Raw genomic sequence first — 20919 nt, forward strand, 5'->3', positions numbered from 1 at the left:
CTTTAAAGTAATATTCATGGTAAATTAAGTTTATGCATTAGTCACATTAAGAGTTTCGAATATGAACCTATTGTTTGCTTCCTAATTTCAAGCAACATTCATGATAAAAGTTAGTTTACATTAGTCACCCTTGGAGGTAACATGCAACATTAAGAGTTTCAAATATGAACCTATTGTTTGTTTCCTTAAATCAACAAAAGTTAGTTGACAGTCACCCTAGGAGGTAACACACAATATTAAGAGTTTCAACTAGGAACCTATTGTTTGATTCCTTAAATCAACATTCATGTATTGAACATGAACATAAATCCATAATCATAGATATATCTTCCAGCAAAAGACAAAAAACAGCAACTGACACTAGAAAAGACAGCCTGTCATAGCTCGACATTGGTTTGAATGGAGGACTCCAAGAGTCTTAAAAGGCTGTAGCCATTTTAACCAGGATATGCTTACAAAAATTACAGAACTTTCAATGACTTTGCATTTTCATCACTGACACATTTATTATTTAAAGTAACCTTTGGTATTCTTTCGCCAGGATTTATCCAAACTTTTTGAGAATTACTCAAAACAAGATGGCATTGATTAAAAGTAATGTGTTGGAGTTTGTTTAAAGGATAAGGACTCAATGTGTGTTTGAGAAATTTTAACTTCAACCTTTCCAGCTTACTGCCCTATAAGCTCATTGAAAATAAGCACCATTCTATGCAATTTACTTCAATATTCATTATTTTGATTGACTTATCTGTCGTTAAACATTTTGAGTTGAATAAAATTTGCCAGATTTATTAACGAGTCTGTAGATTCTACACACATCAATCAAAATTTGCTATGGTTTTAATATTAACAGTAATTATTGCTACTTCTCAGTCCTGACATTGCGTTATCATTGCTCATGCATATTCAATGAGTTTACTAAAGACAAACTCGCTGATATATCAAACTAAGTATTTAGCAGGTTTACAAGAAAAGAAAACACATCTCAACGATAACAGTCATTGAACATGAAGAAAACAAGTTTATTGAAACAGCCACAGATCTGTATGTGAATAAATAAATCTTTAAAATCCATAATATGTAATTAAATAAGGTTAATAACTGATCCAGGATAAAGAACAACTGAAAGGACTTCATAATATAATATAATATAAATGGTTCACTAACTGAATCCAAAATATTTCCTTGTTAGGATTTATTAACTATAATATTATTTGCTACAAGGCCAGCTTTGTTACTGTGAAACGTTGTAATTATGCATTATTACGATAAAATGGCGCAATTACGTCTTGATAAGAAATAATAAGTAACAATATATAAAGATAAAGAGCAAAATAATTGATTTTTTTCCTTTGGTTTTGTTTAGAAGTTTGTGTGGCAAACAATCTTTCAATGTAAGTTTAGAGTTAGTACAAAAGTTTGCCTTAAACGCCCTTTTTGGCAGAGTTGTCATGTAATACTTAAAATCCCAACCATTCTGATATTTACAAATTATGCTGATAGTGAACAAAATTACTGCCATGGTCATTTAGTATTGATAAATATTTCACAGATAACTGGTTAACCCTGAATATGTTGGATTCTAAATGAAAATATGATGATAGTGATTTTCCAATGTGAATAATTAATTTTTCCATGACTTCAGACTAGAGTCTCTTCATCGGAATATCAAATTTCTAATTTGTGAATAATTAATTTTTCGATGATTTCAGACTAGACTGTCCTCATCAGAATATTATATACTAATTCGTGAATAATTCGTTTTTCCATGACTTAAGACTAGAGTCCCCTCATCGGAATATCATTTTACTAATTTTTTGAATAATTAATTTTGCGATGACTTTAGACTAGAGTCTCCTCATCGGAATATCATTTTACTAATTTGTGAATAATTAATTTTTCGATGACTTCAGACTAAGTCACCTCATCGGAATATCATTTAATAATTTGTGAATAATTAATTTTTCGATGACTTCAGACTAGAGTCTCCTCATCATCAACTTCAATTGCGCCGGTAGTTGATAGAAACGGTAAATTAGGATCACTCTCCATTTCAGGCCGTTCAGAGCTTCCGTAATTTGCTCTCTTTTGCTGGCAGCAACCAGGACTCTGTAACCATATAATGAGGAAGCATACTCCAACACCCACAATAGCTAGGAAGAGGATTATCCAGCTTAGAGATTTATTGACTGGGTCTAAAGTGACAACTGGAAAGATGAAACAAAGAGAAAAACTACATATGCCACAATTCCAAAAATTGTTTCAATGAAGCCTCTCGAGCATACATGTTCTACTGTAGGCAATATTTTACTCAGGTATTTCTTTTGTGACTTAATGGCTATGTGATGAAACTTTTTCTGGTAAGGGATTTTGAGATTTATAAAACTTATTTATCAAACAGACAAGTTTAAGATGCTAGATTCCTGCAGTAGCTAATTCACATAGAAAATAACCTATTGAGTTCATTCAAGTTAATAAGGCATAGGAAGTAAATAAGACATGCTGAACATCCCAAGGATCATCTTTTCACAAATGGGTCTACCTCGTTTGGCCAGCTGCCAAAATACACTTTTATGGTATAACAAGATGAAATCATATCACTTCATTCTCACACTGCAATTCATGTATGCACTGCTATTTGAAACACTGATTACTTGCCCACAGTTTATTGTAAATCATGGGAACCATGTTTATAAACCCTTGGGTAGGGCTTTAATTTAAACAGCATTTCCGAGTTACCCTGTACGGCATCGATTTAACATTTTCCCAGATGACATAAAGTCACATTTCCCTCTATTATGATGTAATTAAAAGTGCAATACGAAGTCCTTAGGTGAGGTGATTGTGACAACCACCGTAGGTTACATACTGAATCCATTAACATATTTTAATGATGCAATGATAAATTTGTATGCATTTCAACTTTATGACTATCCACTATTTCCTATGGCAGTACACATACTATCTGTGTCACTATATAGTCACCTTTATTACTACACTATTTCCTATGGCAGTAGACATACTATCTGTGGCACCTTAAGTCCCAACATCAACTCACCTGAACAGTCTGGCCCGACAAAGCCAATCTTCAGTGATCATTACGAATAAATTCTGCAGCAAGCCGGTGGAAAAGTTGGAGACAAATTGGGGCTATTCGGAGGATTATAGGACCTTCGAACCTTTTTGCGAGGACCTAAGGATCTAAGGTTCACCAACAGCTGTGGTAGACAGTGGCAGATGGTATATGCTGTATACACATCGCAGCAACAGACATGGAATATGACAGAAGGCTCACAACTTGAACTTAGGGATAGGAGACAATGATCCACATTATAATTAAAATGGTTATATTCAAAGCTCGTTTATCAAAGGGAGACCAAATGAAGTCAGCTTATGTAAGGAAAAACTGTTCAAGCCAGTTTCAACCAGGTGTAACTGGTTATGTCAGGTGAAAGCTGTTCAAGCCAGTTCCAACCAGATGGAACTGGTTTACAAAGCACTTTGTTCAAAACAACTGACAACCAGAAGCAATTCATACGTAAGAAGACAAAACCCAGATGCAAGAGGTTGTGTGATGACGTTGGTTACAGTCCCTTCTAACCAATATGAACAATTTTCAACTGTTGTATCAGTTAATATCAACCGACTGCTGATCGATGCCAGTCGTAGCCAGTCAAAACTGGCCCAACCAGTTTTAACAATTCAAAACTGGCCCAACCAGTTTTAACCAATTCAAAACTGGTCCAATCAGTTTTAACCATTCAAAACTGGCGCAACCAGTTTGAACCATTCAAAACTGGGCCAATCAGTTTTAACCCTTCAAAACTGGTCCAATCAGTTATAACCAATAGACAATTCCATGAAAAGTCAAATCGATGTTGCCCACTACCAGATGCAGTATTTGCAGGTAAATACTTTTCTATAGCCGGCTTTAACCAGTTACAGCTGGTTTAAGCAGTACAATCAAACATCAGTTACATTTGTATCCAGATAGTTTAGATAAACTATCATGTAAAACACACACCATCCAGTTCTATCCAGTTCAAGTCTGCCAAACTTACAATTCACCTCTGAGATATTTAACTTCATTCAATTTCTTCAACCTGAATGGACTAGATCAAGCAGTGCTCAGCAAACCTTTCACAATGAAATGAGATGGTGAGAGATGTAAACATACCTCTGGTTGGTCCTGGTGTAGTTGAACCGGTCGGTGTCCTTGGGGTGCTTAGGGTGCTACAGGGGACAGGTTCCAGGTCAATGTCATCAATGGCAATGTGTCCTACATCGTTCCGACTCAGAGATACGGCCTCCATGTTTATCTAGTCGTAAGAAGAGAATGATATCATCAAAAATGTGAATAGTGAAGAAATATTCCACAACTGTCTCAGAAATGATCGAAACTCTCTTCATACCACTTCCGTGGCTGTTCCTCATTACTCCATGCAGTACCTGGCAAACTACACTTTACCTCCTTACAAGGTACACTTGGCTTCACTCCTTACCTGGTTCTCCACTTCCTACCAGATTCCTTGATATTCTTTCCCTAGTCCCTTAGCCGGTACTGACCCGGTGCACTTCATTCGACTCCACCGAATTCCTGATATTAATCACCCCACTCCTAATCTGATACCCTTTAACCCACCCCTTACCTGATACCCTTTAACCCACCCCTTACCTGATACTCTTCTGTTGATGTTATGGACACCCTGGCCATATTCCACATGTCACTCACAGCCTCAGTGGATTCAAAGATGACAGAAGCTGGACTAGTTCCTCCATACTTGTAAGCTCTGAGCCTTCCAGTACCTGAAAGCAAAAAATAACAAAAGTTTTGATACCAAAAACGATGCCTGATCTTTAAAACTTCAATTTTGTGAAATGATTCAAGTTGCAAAGTTGCTACAAAACTGTAAAGAAAAAGAAAAAAAATTGTTTATAGTTTGGTGATGCTCACCTTGTCCAAACATATGATACCAAAAGACAAAGCAGGAATCGGGAGAGGCAGGCATGTGCTCGCTGATGAGGATGGCTTTATGTCCGGCAAGGACGATAGGAGGTAGAATTTCAAAAGAGAGGTAGAATCCTGGTGAAACAGAAAAACATTTCATAGAGTCACAACAAAAATAGGGAAATTAAAAATTTGGTTGGCACAGGATCATTCATTCCTTGGTTGATATCAAGTGCCTTCAGTTAGGTAAACCTTTAAAGCAGAAATAACAGCAAAGCAAAGCTTATGTAAACTAAAATCATATGTACTATATTGTTAGTACATCAGAGTTCTGTAGATCAAAAGGAGACTAAATGGTTCATACATAAATCAAAATGGAGAATGCATGGTTAATAACCCTGGTTGCATGCACCCCATTGCTAGAAACTAGGGGCAATTTTTCCACTGACAATGGTCCCTAGGCCTGGGGACATATCGTTAATTTTACCCCTGGTACTGTGAAATACATTTTATGGCACTGATTAAATTCTCTAATTTATGCATTTTTAAACTTACCCAAGTCTGTTCCAGTAGTGTGGTCAAACAATACATCATTGTCTAACGCATGCACCCCTCTCATCCGCAGCCAGTCCACATTATCTTCATCATGTTCGTTACGCCAACTGCAAGTGTCCTCTTCAAAACTACAGAAACCTATGTGGAAGATAATAAATACAGCGTGAACCAAGAAAAACACCCCCGAACAGATAAGAGAATGTTTGTGCCATCTGGGATATATCCTCCTCATTTAACAACTTTTGTCTCAGAGCAGTTCTTTTGTAATTTCTGTGACATCATTATCCTACTATTATCTGAAACCTTTTATTTTCTCTTTGTTTTTCTTTCATATTCTCAAGGTAGAATGTTAACAGTGTTGACATTGAAACCAATGTCACCGTTAGGTCATGTTACAAGAGGTTCAATATTTAGGTACATCAGTTTGAAAATCCATTAGTGGAAGTAAACATAGTAACACATAAAGTAACACATAGAGAAACACATATTAAAGAATGTAAGCAATAGTTGCAAACAGAAATCATAGGTAAGCTAAACTCAAGTCTTCAGCCTTGTGTGTGAAGGGAAGTAAATTCTGTGATATTTCCCAAATTGGAAAAGATTTTTCTTCAACTGTTTGGGAAAGTTGTTCATGATCGTTAATTCTATAGGATAGGCCAAAGCCACTTTGTGCAAGGTTGTGCCTCCTTTAACATATGAAAATCAGTGAAAACTCAAACATGAATGGTGAAAAGGACAGGGTGGGCTTTGTACCTGGATTTCCATTACAGGAGCCAAATTTGAGTGATGTGTCATCGACTGCTATGTCACCAGTCCACGATGAACCACGAATCACCTCTAAAACAATCTGAAAGCGATGGGGCGCCCTCACTGTCACTTGTGTGAATCGCCATTCATCAGCACTGATTGCTTGAGTAGAATAAAGAAGCAGAAAATGTGACATGTTTGGAGGGACGCAGGTTAAAATCTTTAACCTTGCTTTTATTATCACAATACAGACCATCTCAACACAGAACATCACAACACAGTACAAAGCATCACAGCACAGAATGCAAAACATCACAACACAGAATGCAAAACATCACAACTCAGAACACAAAACATCACAACACAGAATGCAAAATATCACAAGACAGATCACAAAACATCACAACACAGAATGCAAAACATCACAAGACAGATCACAAAACATCACAACACAGAATGCAAAACATCACAACTCAGATCACAAAACATCACAACACAGAATGCAAAACATCACAACTCAGAACACAAAACATCACAACACAGAATGCAAAACATCACAAGACAGATCACAAAACATCACAACACAGAATGCAAAACATCACAACTCAGAACACAACACATCACAACACAGAATGCAAAACATCACAACTCAGAACACAAAACATCACAACACAGAATGCAAAACATCACAACTCAGAACAAAAAACATCACAACACACAATGCAGAGCATCACAACACAGAATACAAAACATCACAACACAGAACACAAAAACATCACAACACAGAATACAAAACATCACAACACAGAACAAAGAACATCACAACACAGAATGCAAAACATCACAACACAGAATGCATCACATCACAACACAGAATGCAAAACATCACAACACAGAATGCAAAACATAACAACACAGAATGCAAAACATCACAACACAGAATGCAAACAAAACAAGACAGAATGACATAACACAGAACATCACAGCAAATAGTTTAACATACAGAACCTCACAACACACAACATTACAACACAAACCCATTTCAACACAACATCACAACACATGAAACAGACCATCTCAACGCAAAACATCGCAACACAGAACACAAAGCATCACAACACAAAATGACATAATATAGAACAACAAAGTAAATGTTATCACAACACAGAAATTTACCTCCCAACACAGAACTTTTGCAATTTCATAGAACATCTCAACAATAACAACGACCACAACAAAAACACAACATATAACAACACATCACAGTAAATTTCAAAACAAAACACTATTATACAGACAATTTTAACACAGAACAGAATGTTAACTTCATGAATATTGATCCTATTAGCTAGATGTCAGTATAGTTTGCATGAGTTGAAACTTAACCAGCTGCATAAAGCCTATCATGTTTTGCATTATATTATAACTGGCCTTTTATCATTGCCTTGTGCCATGTGGTTACAATGTTTAATGGCTTTATAATAATTAAATGCCAAATTACATTCCTCGTTGATTTCTTGTCGGAAAAAAAAACCTTTCAATGGACAACTCAAATGGACAATCCAAATTCAAAAAATGCACACAGAAATAGATTCAATAATTGTCGAAGTCAATCTGCATAGAAAAGACAGCAATAAGTCGCTACTAAAAACAAGTTCTAAGGAATTCCACGTTGTTCACAAAAGTAACAAACTTCTGACTAGAATCGGTATCAGCTACAAGGATTCACCTACCAGTTCTTGAGAAGATGGGACTTCCTAACTCTTCCGTTACCAGATCATACACGTAGACGTTCAGCGTTCTAGCGGTTTCCCCGTACATGTGATACCACATGGTGAAGCAATCCCCATCTGTATACGGGTAGACGGGACTCCACAATCTAGCCGTGTCACCATTGGCACCATAAGTGCTCTCTAGGTAAGCATAATAGCCTGATGAGAATAAAAGAAAAAAACATGTTGACAGGTGGCAAGACCATGTTTTAAACGAAAGGCTGCATGAGATGATTGGCGGTCGGTGGTGTTTCTCATCCAACAACATCATTTGTAGGAAAACCATGTGGCTTGGACATGCGGCAAGACAGGGTGGCTTTGCACGTGCTGCGATTGGTGGTCTTCCTGCCGGTACTCGTCGGGGCCCTGGCAGACCTCGTCTTCGATGGGTCGACAATATTATTTCATGGTCAGGACTGTCATCTGCCGAACTCGTTGATGCTGGCAAACGACATGTTAAAATCACACCAATACATCACCATTATAACTTGCGTAGTTGAGGGCTTCGACGGGTTCTATCCTATGAAGAAACATGATGAATTAAGATACTGATGGAGAAAGCATTTCACACGACTAAAACTAGCAGTTTAAAATTAGTAAATTTATTGGAACGGGAGACTGCCATGTACGTGACAGTTACCTTCTGCTGTCCCTGTAGAGTGGTCAATACTAGGTCCAGTCCTCTGAGATGTGGTTGGGCCCTTGTTTAATGACCAGTCCAGTTGATCATCCTGGTCCTGGGTCCAACTGCAAAAGCCTCCTTCAAAGTCACACTCCCCTGCAAAGACGAAAGTTAACATTATGGTTTCAAATAGCAGATTACCTAATTCACAGATAGCAGATTACCTTATTAATAAATAGCAGATTACCTAATTAATAAATAGCAAATTACCAAATTAATAAATAGCAGATAACCTAACTAATAAATAGCAGGATACCTAATTTATAAACAGCAGATTAACTAATCAATAAATAGCAGATTACCTAATTAATCAATAGCATATTACCTAATCAATAAATAGCAGATTAACTAATTAATAAATAGCAGATAGCTTAATTAATAAATAGCAGATTAACTAATTAAAAAATAGCAGATGACCTAATCAATAAATAGCAGGTTACCTAATTAATATATAGCAGATTACCTAATTAATAATTAGCAGATTACCTAATTAAAAATAGCAGATTACCTAATTAATAAATAGCAGATTACCTAATTAATAAATAGCAGATTGCCTCATTAATAAATAGCAGATTACCTAATTAATAAATAGCATATTAACTAAATAATAAATAGCACATTATCTAATTAATAAATAGCAGATTAACTAATTAATAAATAGCAGATTGCTTAATTAATGAATGCAAATATATGGGATACATTAATTTCCTCAGTTGTGGATATTGTTCAGTGACTACTTCCAACAATCCCATTCTAGTCTAGTCTATGTCTGTGGTGTTGCATCGGTCATCTGCCCCAGTAGATTTGATATCCTATGCAAAAACTACGGAAGCTTTATATGACCAAACCAGCCAAGTGCTAATATTGCAATTAATAGATTTGGTTAGTTTGTTTGGTTAGCTTATTATTCCAGAGCACGTGTTCATTTTGCATCTAACAAGTTGTCTAGTTTATGTTTTCTGTTGAGATTTAGTTTGGTCAAATTTTTTGGAATAATTGTCTTATTTTTTTAAATTATTTTATTGGTTGAAATTAAAGTTTATGTATCGATGGTTCCTATAACTTAACATGTCCCTTTATTGTGTTTCTGATGTTTACACAGTGCTTCAATAGCTTACTACCTACCTAATATAAATGATTTATTAAGTATATTTAATGTTTCAACCTAGTTCCTAGTCACCCATACTCCACAAGTCATGATTACGACTATCAGAACAGAGGTACCCAGAGAATCAAGATGTTCATACAAGAGAGGTGTGTATGTTACATTTTACAATTTTACTTTATTTAATGTGTCAAAATTTATCCTCACTTGAAGCTTGACACTTGCTGGTAAGAACAACAAGATCATCTAAAGCAATGCTCCCATAATCGTTGCCAAGGAAACGACCCTCAAAGGACAGCTGAATGGATGAAAGAAAGATTTATTACCATAGTTACCATTTATGCAGAGTAGAGAAGACCTAACAAGTGTTCATATAAACTGGTTTGCAGACCCCTAGGAGATATTGTTTGATATCACATAACATAGTAAAATCTCAGTTTGGGACTCTGTTTCAGCTATCACATGATGTAAAAATCACAACTCTAGCCCTTTGCAACATAAAGAGATTGGTCAATAAAGCAAGAGGCTGTAACATTAATAAAAACTATTACTTCTGCTGATGAAACTGAATCAAAATATTATTAGGTTCTATACTAAGAGAACTTTAAAAAGGTGTTAGTCAACTGTACAGCCCTTTGTAACATACAGAGATTGGTCAATAGATAATGAACCTTAAAGTCATGATTGCAATTTATTACTCCTGCTGAATAACAAATCAAAATATTATTATAATCTATACTCAGAAAACTTTAAGTGTTTAGCCAACTCTATAGCCCTTTGTAACATACTAAGATTAGTCAATAGATTATGAACTATTAAAATCATGATTGCAAGTTATTACTTATGTTTATATAACAACAAAATATTATTAGAATCTATACTCACAGAACTTTAAAAGTGTTTAGCCAACGCTATAGCCCTTTGCAACATACTGAGATTTTACAATAGATTATGAATTATTAACTAAGTTATTACTTATGTTGATATAACAGTCAAAATATTATGTGATTCTAATCTCAGAGAACTTTAAAATGTTTTAGCCAAGTCAAGCCAGAGTAAAACGAACTTTACCTCAGATTAACTTTAAAAGATAATAATTTTTCATTGAACCTTATCTCCAATTAATTCTAATGGCCATATTTGTTCAATACAAACTGGTCACCCACCGTCCAAGGTATAGATGTTTTTATCGTCTTCTCCGCTCGTATCCACTCGTCTCCCTGATCGCCGATCTTGGTGAACACCAACCTCCGGTCTTCTCCTTCCTGTACGTAGACAGCCAAACTATCCACCTTGATACCCACCACATAATACCAAAATGTCAGACACCTTCCCTCTTGGTAGGGGGTCTGGAGGGGGCTGGTTATGATAGCCCTGTCCCCATTGGTATGAGGCACACTCATATTCAAGTATAAGTAAGATCCTGTAATTGAGAAACCAATGAAGAAAACTTAAAGTTCTTACAAAAAGAATATTTGTTTTCCTTAAATACATCAGTTTGTGACGTTTTTCTTTCCTTGTCCATTCTGATCAAAGAAAATAACAAAATGAAATAAAATAAAATTTTGTTACAAGACTTTAAAGTTTAGAAGACAGCTTTGAGCATTTCTCCAATGGCAGTGGAAGAATTACTTTCACGATATACAAAGCTAACAGTTACTGTATTTTGGTACCACAAGGTAAATGGATGTTTTTAGCTATTGAATATAATTTTAATAATATTCATAGCTAGCTTTTAGAAAACACCTGTCCCACTGAAATGTAGCTGTCGTCATTGCACCAGTTTCAAGCAGGGCATTGTTTTCACTGAATATTCATATCACAAAAGGAAGTTTCCTTTGTCTTCTCTTTATTGTTCTTTTACTTTCTTTTTTTCTTCCTCATCCTTTGTCTTCTTTCATTTTTCTTTGTTCTTTTTTCTTTTCGACTGCTCATAAAAGCTCTGCTTCTTCAGTCCTCCTCCACCTCCTTATATATTAACTATTCACCATTGTATTAATATTATGTGGAAATAAATCAAACTCAAACTCTGAATTCTGGATCTACCATCTACTTGAGAGAAATCAGTTCTTTCCATTTCCCTGTATCTGTACCCGGCCACTTTTGTTTAACTTTTTGAGATACTTATGTAATCACATCACTACTTGGTATTTGTACTTTTCCATTTCCCTTTATCTTCCTTCAGACAAAGATCAAAATTAATAATTCATTTGTGAACCTACCATCTCCAGAAGTGTGATCGTTGGTTGGACCAAACTGATCGGAATTAATTCCAATTTCCCAGTCTGCCGTACCGCTGGGATCTTGTGTATAGAAACAGAGATCTCCTTCAAATGTGCAGTCCAAATCTAAAATATCAAAAGAGGGCAAATCAAATAAGTAACTTTGATCAAAAAGTTGTAGACATAGACTTTTTGAAAGCTGTTTGGTTTTTAATCCTGACAGGACAGATATTTGTTTTCATGTCAAGGATGTTGGGCATCAAAAGTTACGGTTTAATTTTTTCTATCTCATTGTGTTCACCGTGCTCATTAACCTGTCTGTATCCTGTGCGTGTTTTTGTCCCCTCTGTTACTGTAACTTGTCATTTAGCCTCTGAAGAAGATCCTGCTAGGATCGAAACGTCAGGCCAACTTACTTTTACACATCCATTTTTTTAATTCAATATGCGAGTATAAATGCTAACTAGAGAAGAAGCTTACAGTGAAAAGGCCACAAATGATGTAAATATAAATTATTAACATATAGACTTACATGGCTCAATTTTAGACTTTTCAAAGTCCCCTCCCAACCCCCCCCCCCCCCCCGCTCTCTCTCTATCCTCTCAAACTATTCAGCACAAATCGTTGATAGAATCGTGTGCCATTCTTTTCTCTTTTCTTCTTACTCCCTATGCTCTTAAGTTATATATTATTTGTCATTTTGTTAATCTCTGGATTGTTATTGAAATGTACTGTGTTAAGGTCTCTTATACCTCACTGAGGTGATGTGGAGAAAATAAACTGAAACTGATATATTAATATCAATACCTCTTTCTGTTTTATTTGAACTGACATATTATTCTTAACTTACTTGATTTGCCTCCAATCTGTCCTTGACAGACCTGTAACTCAATATCCAGATCATCAAGAGCAATATCACCGCTGGCAGCCTCTCCCTTCACGGCTTCAATCACCAGCTAAAAATGTCAAATAAACATTCAAGGACACTGATTACCATGTATAAGACTCATCACAGTCATATGGCCTACGTAATTGCCGATAAGATCTAGCAAGAATCACATCGTTATACAAAGAATATAAAAAACAACGGAAACAGAAGAGGAGAATCACCAATAGGTCGGTTTGAATCCAGGAATTTTGCAATATGACATTTTTCAGTCTCATCTCATGGTACAAATATACTGATAGTAAGCAGTGTCTTGCCCCTGCAGGGACTGATAGCCTCAGCTGACAATGTGCATTGCTTTAGCAGTTTGAACAGCCACTGTGGCCATAGACCCCCCCATGGTAATACTGGCCCCAGCTGATAATGTTAATTACAGACAAGTGTCTGCCTGCCACAGTGGCCTCCTGGTTCTTTATGATACTGATCATCATTGATAGTGTATATTGCTAATTAAGAGGGGTGCTTGCCACTGTGGCCCTACAACTCATTACGATAGTAGACTCACATGATACCTTCAATTACTGTGGCTTTTCTCACTTTATTGTTCTCACCTGACACTGTACACTGCTATATAGGTTTGCCTGATCATATGGAGGTCTTGTTCTCACATGATACTCTTTATCCCTATAAAGGTTTGCCTGATCATATTAAGGAATTGTTTGTTCCCACCTGATACTGTATATCACTATACAAGTTTGTCTGATCATATGGAGGTATTGCTCTCACCTGATACTTCAGTACACTGCTGTATAGGTTTGTCTGATCATATGGAGGTATTGTACTCACCTGATACTGTATATCACTATACAAGTTTGCCAGTCCCTGTATCCATACATCGCCATGGTCTCCAGATTCCTTCCACACTTCTGTCATGTTCTGACCTTCAGGTCGAATATAAATCGTCAAGTCTCCAATAGCTGTGAATGATAAAATAAGGAGTTACACCAACATTCAAAGTGAAGACTTGAATTATCACCTAGTGACGCTATTGTGAAACACAGTTCTGTGAAAACTATTAAGGCCAGGTCACACTATACCGATTTTTTATCGGAATACTATCCGATTTTCCCGGAGGAATCGAAACAGCCAGTTTTTCGTTCGGGTCTTCTAGCCACAGTGATAAAGGACCTGATTTGCTATCTGTTGAGCCATTCCGAAGTGGAATAGCCCTCTCCTAACTTTTGATATTGACTCCCTTTCCTTTTATCGGATAGCTATCCAATTTCTCTTCCGATTTTTATCGTTTTTCGATGTGACGTCACTTCAGAATGTAGTCCGTTCCAGAACCCCTCAGATTTGGAGTAGGTATTCGAATATTCCACTGCATTCATTACATTCACTACCACAAACCTCACTCTTCGGCCTAAAATCGGAAAAATCGGACCGTATTCCGATAAAATATCGCTGAAGTGTGACCGGGCCTTTAGGGAGGGGGCATCACATCCTCCCCAACCGTTCCCAAGACTTCTACAGTTTCAGAGGTCAAGGTTCAATCCTAACGTAAAATATAGCCAAAGGTTACTAAAGTTCAGATGCCACATTTATCAGCAGTAACAACTTACTGAGATATAATCAAGGTACCATGCAGCTATATATTAGCATTCAATAAACACACATGATCCAATTATATTAAGTTGAACATACCCATTCATACACAACAAATGGCTTCAGCATCAAACAACTGTTAATGAGGTCTACCATTAATAGTCAATGTTTATTATATGAGCAACTCAAGCAAGCACAGATGACTCACTGGGAAATCGGAAAGAAGTTCTAAATGAAGACGAGGATAATTATTGGCTAGGACAGAACAGGTCACTCTGTCTTACATTCGAGAGTTTGTCGAGTTTGAGACAAGACAGGATGCCATTTGGTATTAACAATATTATTCCCAGACAACGAGGAAGTAGCTTGCTATGAAGATTGAAATCATACTTACTTTCTCCAAACATGTGATACCAGAATGCCAGGCAGTTGAAATTACCATCAGTAGCTGGGATGTACTGACTGACTAACCATGCATTGTCTCCCTGCTGACCAAATGATGCTTCAAAGTAGAGGTAGTGACCTGGATGGATCAAATATGTAGACAGATCACCAAGGAAATGCATCCCCATTATGTAATACAGCCCTTCAACACAGTCATGTTACCTACCTAGATTTGTCCCTAATGTGTGGTCCACCTGTGGTCCAGTGTTAGCGCTGTTGGTTCCTGCTTTATCAATGAGTCAATCACAGGATCACCCCCCCCCCTTCCCCAACATTTCAACAGTCATGTTACTTTACCTAGATTTGTCCCTGTGTGATCCACCTGTGGTCCAGTGTTAGCACTGCTAGTATCAATGAGCCAATCACAGGATCACCACCCCCCCTCCCCTTTAATACAGTCATGTAACTTTCCTAGATATGTCCCTGTGTGATCCACCTGTGGTCCAGTGTTAGCACTGCTAGTATCAATGAGCCAATCACAGGATCACCACCCCCCCCCCTCTCTCCCCTTTAATACAGTCATGTAACTTACCTAGATTTGTCCCTAATGTGTGATCCACCTGTGGTCCAGTGTTAGCACTGCTAGTATCAATGAGCCAATCACAGGATCACCACCCCCCCCTCTCCCCTTTAATACAGTCATGTAACTTACCTAGATTTGTTCCTAATGTGTGATCCACCTGTGGTCCAGTGTTAGCACTGCTAGTCCCCGCTGTATCAATGTACCAGTCGTGGTCATCACCTCCATCTTCATTGATCCAGGTACAAAGGTCATCTTCAAAATCACAGAAACCTGCAGATTAAAAAACAATAAGTCAGTAGAAGATCCATTAACTAGGTCTAGATATTAAAAATAGAACAGCACACCCCCTAATCACCCTCTCCCACACACCTCCCCATCCCTCGTTACTGTATAGTTGAGGGCTGTCAACAATAATTATTATTTCCTTTATTTTAGAACTATTTTCCCTTTTGGCTGCTAAGTTTTTAATCTTTTTATGGATTTTTTCATTTATTTTTAAGTTTAAGTTTTACAACTGACAGGGGTGTCACTTGAATAAGGTGAAAATGTTCAAACATGTCTGTTAAACAATTTCAACGTTTTCTACATTATTCCAAAATGAAAGTTGACCAGAGAGTAGTACCTCTAAATATCAAACACGATGTAACTAATTGATTCATTCTAAGGTCCTAGATCCATATAAACTGTCTATTTTTGGATTAATGTTTAGCTTACCTAGTCTCGGACATGACCCATCTTGTATATCTACATCGTCTATCGCCATGGTACCAGTAGAGTGTTCCGTTCCCAACAGAGCCTCGATTACGATCCTGTAGGGGTGATCAGACGACACCGTTACCAAAGCCTTCCTCCAGACGGTCTCGTCGCTGCCTGTAGAACACAATGGATGAGTTAGAATTAGTTCGCAGTTCGTAAGTGTTCGCTTCAAAGTTCACTTTTATTACAAAACATGTCAATTTCAAATGATGTTATCTCAACAATATGCAGGAATTGAATGCAAATTCACCAGGATGCTCAGAATATAATTATGTTACACTTTCATCAGCCAAATATTAAAAATGTTGCTTTCGACTGTCCTCTTAAAGCTTAAGCCAAAATTGAATGCAAGTTCCCCAGGATGCTTAGAATATAATTATGTTACACTTTCATCGGTTAAATATTAAAAATGTTGCTTTTCGACTGTCCTCTTAAAGCTACTTGAACTAATTGACTAGAGAGCAAACTTGAGGTTCTCATCCCGCAATGAGAATCTTCCATCACCCACTCCTCTCCCCTGCACCCATCATGTCCTCACCTGCGATACGTAAGAGAGGACCGGAATATGTAGCGGTGACAATGTTGTAGCTCTCTACGTTGAGAGAACCCACGTTGTCACCGGCAACGATGTAATAGAAGGACAAACACTCGGCGACCGTCTCTGAATAGGTGGGACTCAGCAATCTGCTCACTTCCCCGGGATAGCGACCAGAATTGGTGTGAACATACGCATAGATACCTACGAGAAAGAAAACTAGACACTGCGACACTACACTAAAATACATACCATTATACCTAACCCCATACCCCCTATCTTACCCCTATCAGTGGTAGAAATGTCGGAGGGTCACAATGCACCCATCAAACCCATCATTGATAGCCTGACTTCTATTTTCATTCCTTCCTTCAATAGATTATTTTAAGTTCTGCTTCTGTGGAATTTTTCTTCACAGTCTTCCTACTTTTATAAATACAACTTTTATTTCAATAATTAATAGCAAAACAATCAACTGTTGCAGAGACTTATAATTTGTCTGAACTGAGAGAGATTATATGAGATCACACTGAGGAAGAGAAGTGTAATAATCATCCAATACCTGTCTCGGTGCCCCTGGTGTTATCAACAGGTGGTCCGGTACCGTCTGAGATGGTCCCATCACTACCGAGGGACCAATCAAAATCATCTGATCCATCCTGACTCCACAGACAGAAACCAAACTCAAAATGACACTCCCCTGGTGGAAAAACCAACATTAAAAATGAAATTAAATGAAATTAATAAATATATTATTATGAAGCAATGTTACCTCTGCAGGCCCTTGTCTCTAACTCCTACAAACAACCCCAGCTACTCAAGATAAATTAATAAAACCGGTTAAAAATCAGTTCTTGACTTCAAACTTACGTGAAGCAGGACAGACTTCTGGAAAGAGTATGATGTCATCGAGAGCTATGTCACCCGTGAAAGATTTGCCTCTCACTCCTTCAAACACCAGCTAATGAATAATAATTAACGAATCATAATTAATGAATAAAATTATGATGATACACTTGCAAAAAGAACTCAAGTATTTTGAAGACTGAAATTATTAAAAGAACTGTTTCAAATTTAAAATAAGTTTATGTATTTTTTATTCAAAATTTCATTCCGTCATTTTCTACATCAATATTACACAAAGTTGGACTCTCTCTCTTTGAACCTGTATCACCAGCCAGAGCTGGAGAATAATTCATATTTTTTACTTCACAACTTCCATTCCGACCTATTCTACATTAATCACACACAGAGAATAGGAATCTCTTTCCGTACGAATATCACCGACTTGAGCTTTGAAATTGTCAATTTCTTGTTAAAACATAGGTGATGAGTTTGATGAAGTTCTGGTCACATCTCCACATTTTAACTCTGAAAATCTATATATCGTAACTAACAGATGTTTGTTTGACCGGGTATTATGGTAGCATACATTTTCAAAATGATTCAAAGAATTTATCGAAGAATTGAATTTTTGTTTGTTTTTGTCATGTTATTTTGCACCAAACGTTGTTTTAATCAGTCAATTCTATATTCACACTCACTTTACCTAAAACTTAATAACCACTTCTTCGTGATCATAATCATCCTGAGTTTTTTTCGAACCATTTTCTTTGTGACTGAAAGAACGACAGAAAACTGACTGAGAAGTTAAACAGAACTTTAAAAGAACAATTAAAATTGTTCAAGAAATATTATTTTTCCAAGAAGCTTAACAGAATGCATGCAGAGAATCACTATAGAATCCTGTTAACTTCTGTTTGGTATTAACCAAACAATTACAGTGTAATGGATACTCCTTCCAAGCCTACAAACACATATTTCTGTTTTGGGTATTTAATTTGATTTTATTTCTGTTTTGGGTATTAATTTGATTATATTTCTGTTTTGGGTATTAATTTGATTATATTTCTGTTTTGGGTATTAATTTGATCATATTTCTGTTTGGGTATTAATTTCACTATATTTCTCTTTTGGGTATTAATTTGATTCTTCAAGCTCACCTGCCAGCCATCGTTGCTCTGTAGAGGTAGCTGAGCTTTCCGCCAGAGATTTCCCTGACTCTGATGCTTCGTGAAGAGAAGCGTCTCGGCAGAGCCGACTTTGAGGTACACATTGAGGGCGCCGACGCTATCTCCATACATGTGATACCAGAAGGTTACGCAGATCCCACTGGCATCGGTCGGTTTCTGAGGATGTAAAGCCAGTCGGGCCTTGTCCCCGAGAGATCGTCCAGATGATTCGATGAAGACGTAGAATCCTACCACGATAGAATAAAGCAAAAAAAAGGTTTTCAGACTCTCCCTCGATTAATTTCAAATTCAGGTCAATTATGTTGGATTCCAGGCTTTGATAATCAATGTTCAAGATTTTTGCTATTCTTTCTAAATATTTTCCCTCATTAAAATCAGGGGGTAGATTAGTATGGCAATACCTTCTTGTGCATTATATGATATATAAAGAGACGAACCCTGACCTACTAATAACAAGGCTGCTACTTGATGATGCTCGGCGTTTGATAAACAGTAGAGCGGAAACAGGTCTAGCTTGGTCTATCGGAACCAAACTAAACCTCATACTTGGTGACTCGTTGAAGAAACTGTAGACCTTAACGTCCTGTCTGGCCATTGTAGGATCAAACCCAACAGCTGAAACCTAATGTATTCATACAAGACAATATTCCTGATGTAACAGTCACACAAGATGACTTCAGATGGTAGCACCGCAAACATGCCCTAAATTCACTTTAAAAGACTGTGCACCCACAACCAGGGGTTGAGATTGACCAGTGGGGCTATGAGACAGTGCCTGGGATGGAAGAGCATTCAATTGGAGGAGGGGAGTAGGGGAGGTGTAATGGGAGGGTGGGGGAGGGGAGGTGGAGGGGAGGGTGGGCCACTGCAGCTTATGTAGATTCCTACAATATTTAGTGCATTTTGGGTTTAAAATTTGTTGATAATTGTTCTAAAACATATTGATCTTTTCAATTTAAGACTGTTTCTCCAAAGGTTTTTCTTGAGGCAGGGTCACAGATCCCCTTCAAAGTTTTATCATCAGCTATTCTACTGGTGAGGGTAGGTGGGAATGGCTAATGCCATGCTTTGCTAAGGGACCATCAGATTACCATCTGTCCACCCCTACAATGTATTACTTTCAGCAACAGCCATTGTCTATTTCACAATTTATCAATATCTGGGGGAATCTTGAAAATTAACAGAGGTACCAATCTGGTCTTTTTTCTTTAAAATCATGTTGTGGTTAAAAAACACAGAATCCTAATGAAGTCTGCATTTGTGTGAAATTAGTCACTGAAGTATTTCATCTGTTCATTATTACCTTGACCAGTGGTGTGGTCAAACATAGGTCCAGTAAAGGAAGTTACTGTGTTCCATTGAGATCTCGTCCAATCAAAATCATCGTCTGGTCCCTTAAGCTGATAGTATCCACACAAGTCCGTCTCAAATGTGCAATTAGCATCTGAAAAGAGACAAAGCCATCAAAACAGCAAAAATGATTAGATTAAATACAAAATATGTACAAGAAAACAAATGCATACTTTATCCTTACAATGCTTCCACAACTTCATTGTTTAATATAGTGTACACAACTTTTAAAGAGAAACAAATCATAAGCTAATGGCGGTAACATTTTTCTTGCAATATTGGTGATAGGTTTCTGTAGGGCAGAGGTTCTTAATTAATAACTGTAAAAGCCACAAAAAAAAAAAAACAGTTTTTAAAGCAAAGGTGCCAGATGGAATCAAACATTTCCTTATACCTTTATTGAGCTATGTGCAGGTAGGTTGGTTGGGCGTTCACACCCGATAATTATAGAGGTCCTCATAACCTACATGTGTGCAAGATTGTATGTTTTATTTATTTTTCGCAGGCCAGAGTGAAACCTTTTGCTGGTTGTATTTGACCCACAGGCCACATATTTGAGCACCTCTGCTTCTATTAGGGGATTGATTTTGTAAAATTCTTTTCTTGTAAAATTCTTTAGAGATGGATACAGTTATTTCTCATCACCTGCAAAATACCTCTTCTAACAGCAGTTATGCAGTTAGATAAGTATGGATGGAGGTGGGAACCAACTCAACCTTCATTCCAAGTTAAGATGCCGCCATGAAATTTGGCTAA

General features: G+C 37.0%; 1 protein-coding gene across 9 annotated transcripts in view; it reads right to left on the minus strand.

Annotated features, from left to right (window-relative positions):
* Window positions 1-20919, minus strand: part of LOC139982345 (MAM and LDL-receptor class A domain-containing protein 1-like) — a 191689-nt gene that overhangs the window by 131773 nt on the left and 38997 nt on the right. For 8 of the 9 annotated variants that reach the window (XM_071995073.1, XM_071995072.1, XM_071995080.1 and 5 more), the window contains 20 exons: window positions 20117-20257; window positions 18784-19040; window positions 17651-17741; window positions 17343-17480; window positions 16784-16984; window positions 16204-16359; window positions 15619-15759; window positions 14917-15045; window positions 13764-13894; window positions 12882-12987; window positions 12032-12157; window positions 10976-11232; window positions 10017-10107; window positions 8663-8800; window positions 7984-8181; window positions 6257-6412; window positions 5504-5641; window positions 4955-5083; window positions 4676-4806; window positions 4178-4319 (listed from right to left, as the gene is read on the minus strand). In XM_071995073.1, the coding sequence (XP_071851174.1) occupies window positions 4178-4319; window positions 4676-4806; window positions 4955-5083; window positions 5504-5641; window positions 6257-6412; window positions 7984-8181; window positions 8663-8800; window positions 10017-10107; window positions 10976-11232; window positions 12032-12157; window positions 12882-12987; window positions 13764-13894; window positions 14917-15045; window positions 15619-15759; window positions 16204-16359; window positions 16784-16984; window positions 17343-17480; window positions 17651-17741; window positions 18784-19040; window positions 20117-20257 (2997 nt within the window). Of the gene's footprint in view, window positions 1-4177; window positions 4320-4675; window positions 4807-4954; window positions 5084-5503; window positions 5642-6256; window positions 6413-7983; window positions 8182-8662; window positions 8801-10016; window positions 10108-10975; window positions 11233-12031; window positions 12158-12881; window positions 12988-13763; window positions 13895-14916; window positions 15046-15498; window positions 15527-15618; window positions 15760-16203; window positions 16360-16783; window positions 16985-17342; window positions 17481-17650; window positions 17742-18783; window positions 19041-20116; window positions 20258-20919 lie in introns of all 9 variants that reach the window. The other variant, XM_071995074.1, reaches the window with a different exon arrangement.

Source organism: Apostichopus japonicus, chromosome 16, assembly GCF_037975245.1.
Source record: "Apostichopus japonicus isolate 1M-3 chromosome 16, ASM3797524v1, whole genome shotgun sequence".
In the NCBI taxonomy this organism is placed as follows: domain Eukaryota; kingdom Metazoa; phylum Echinodermata; class Holothuroidea; order Aspidochirotida; family Stichopodidae; genus Apostichopus; species Apostichopus japonicus.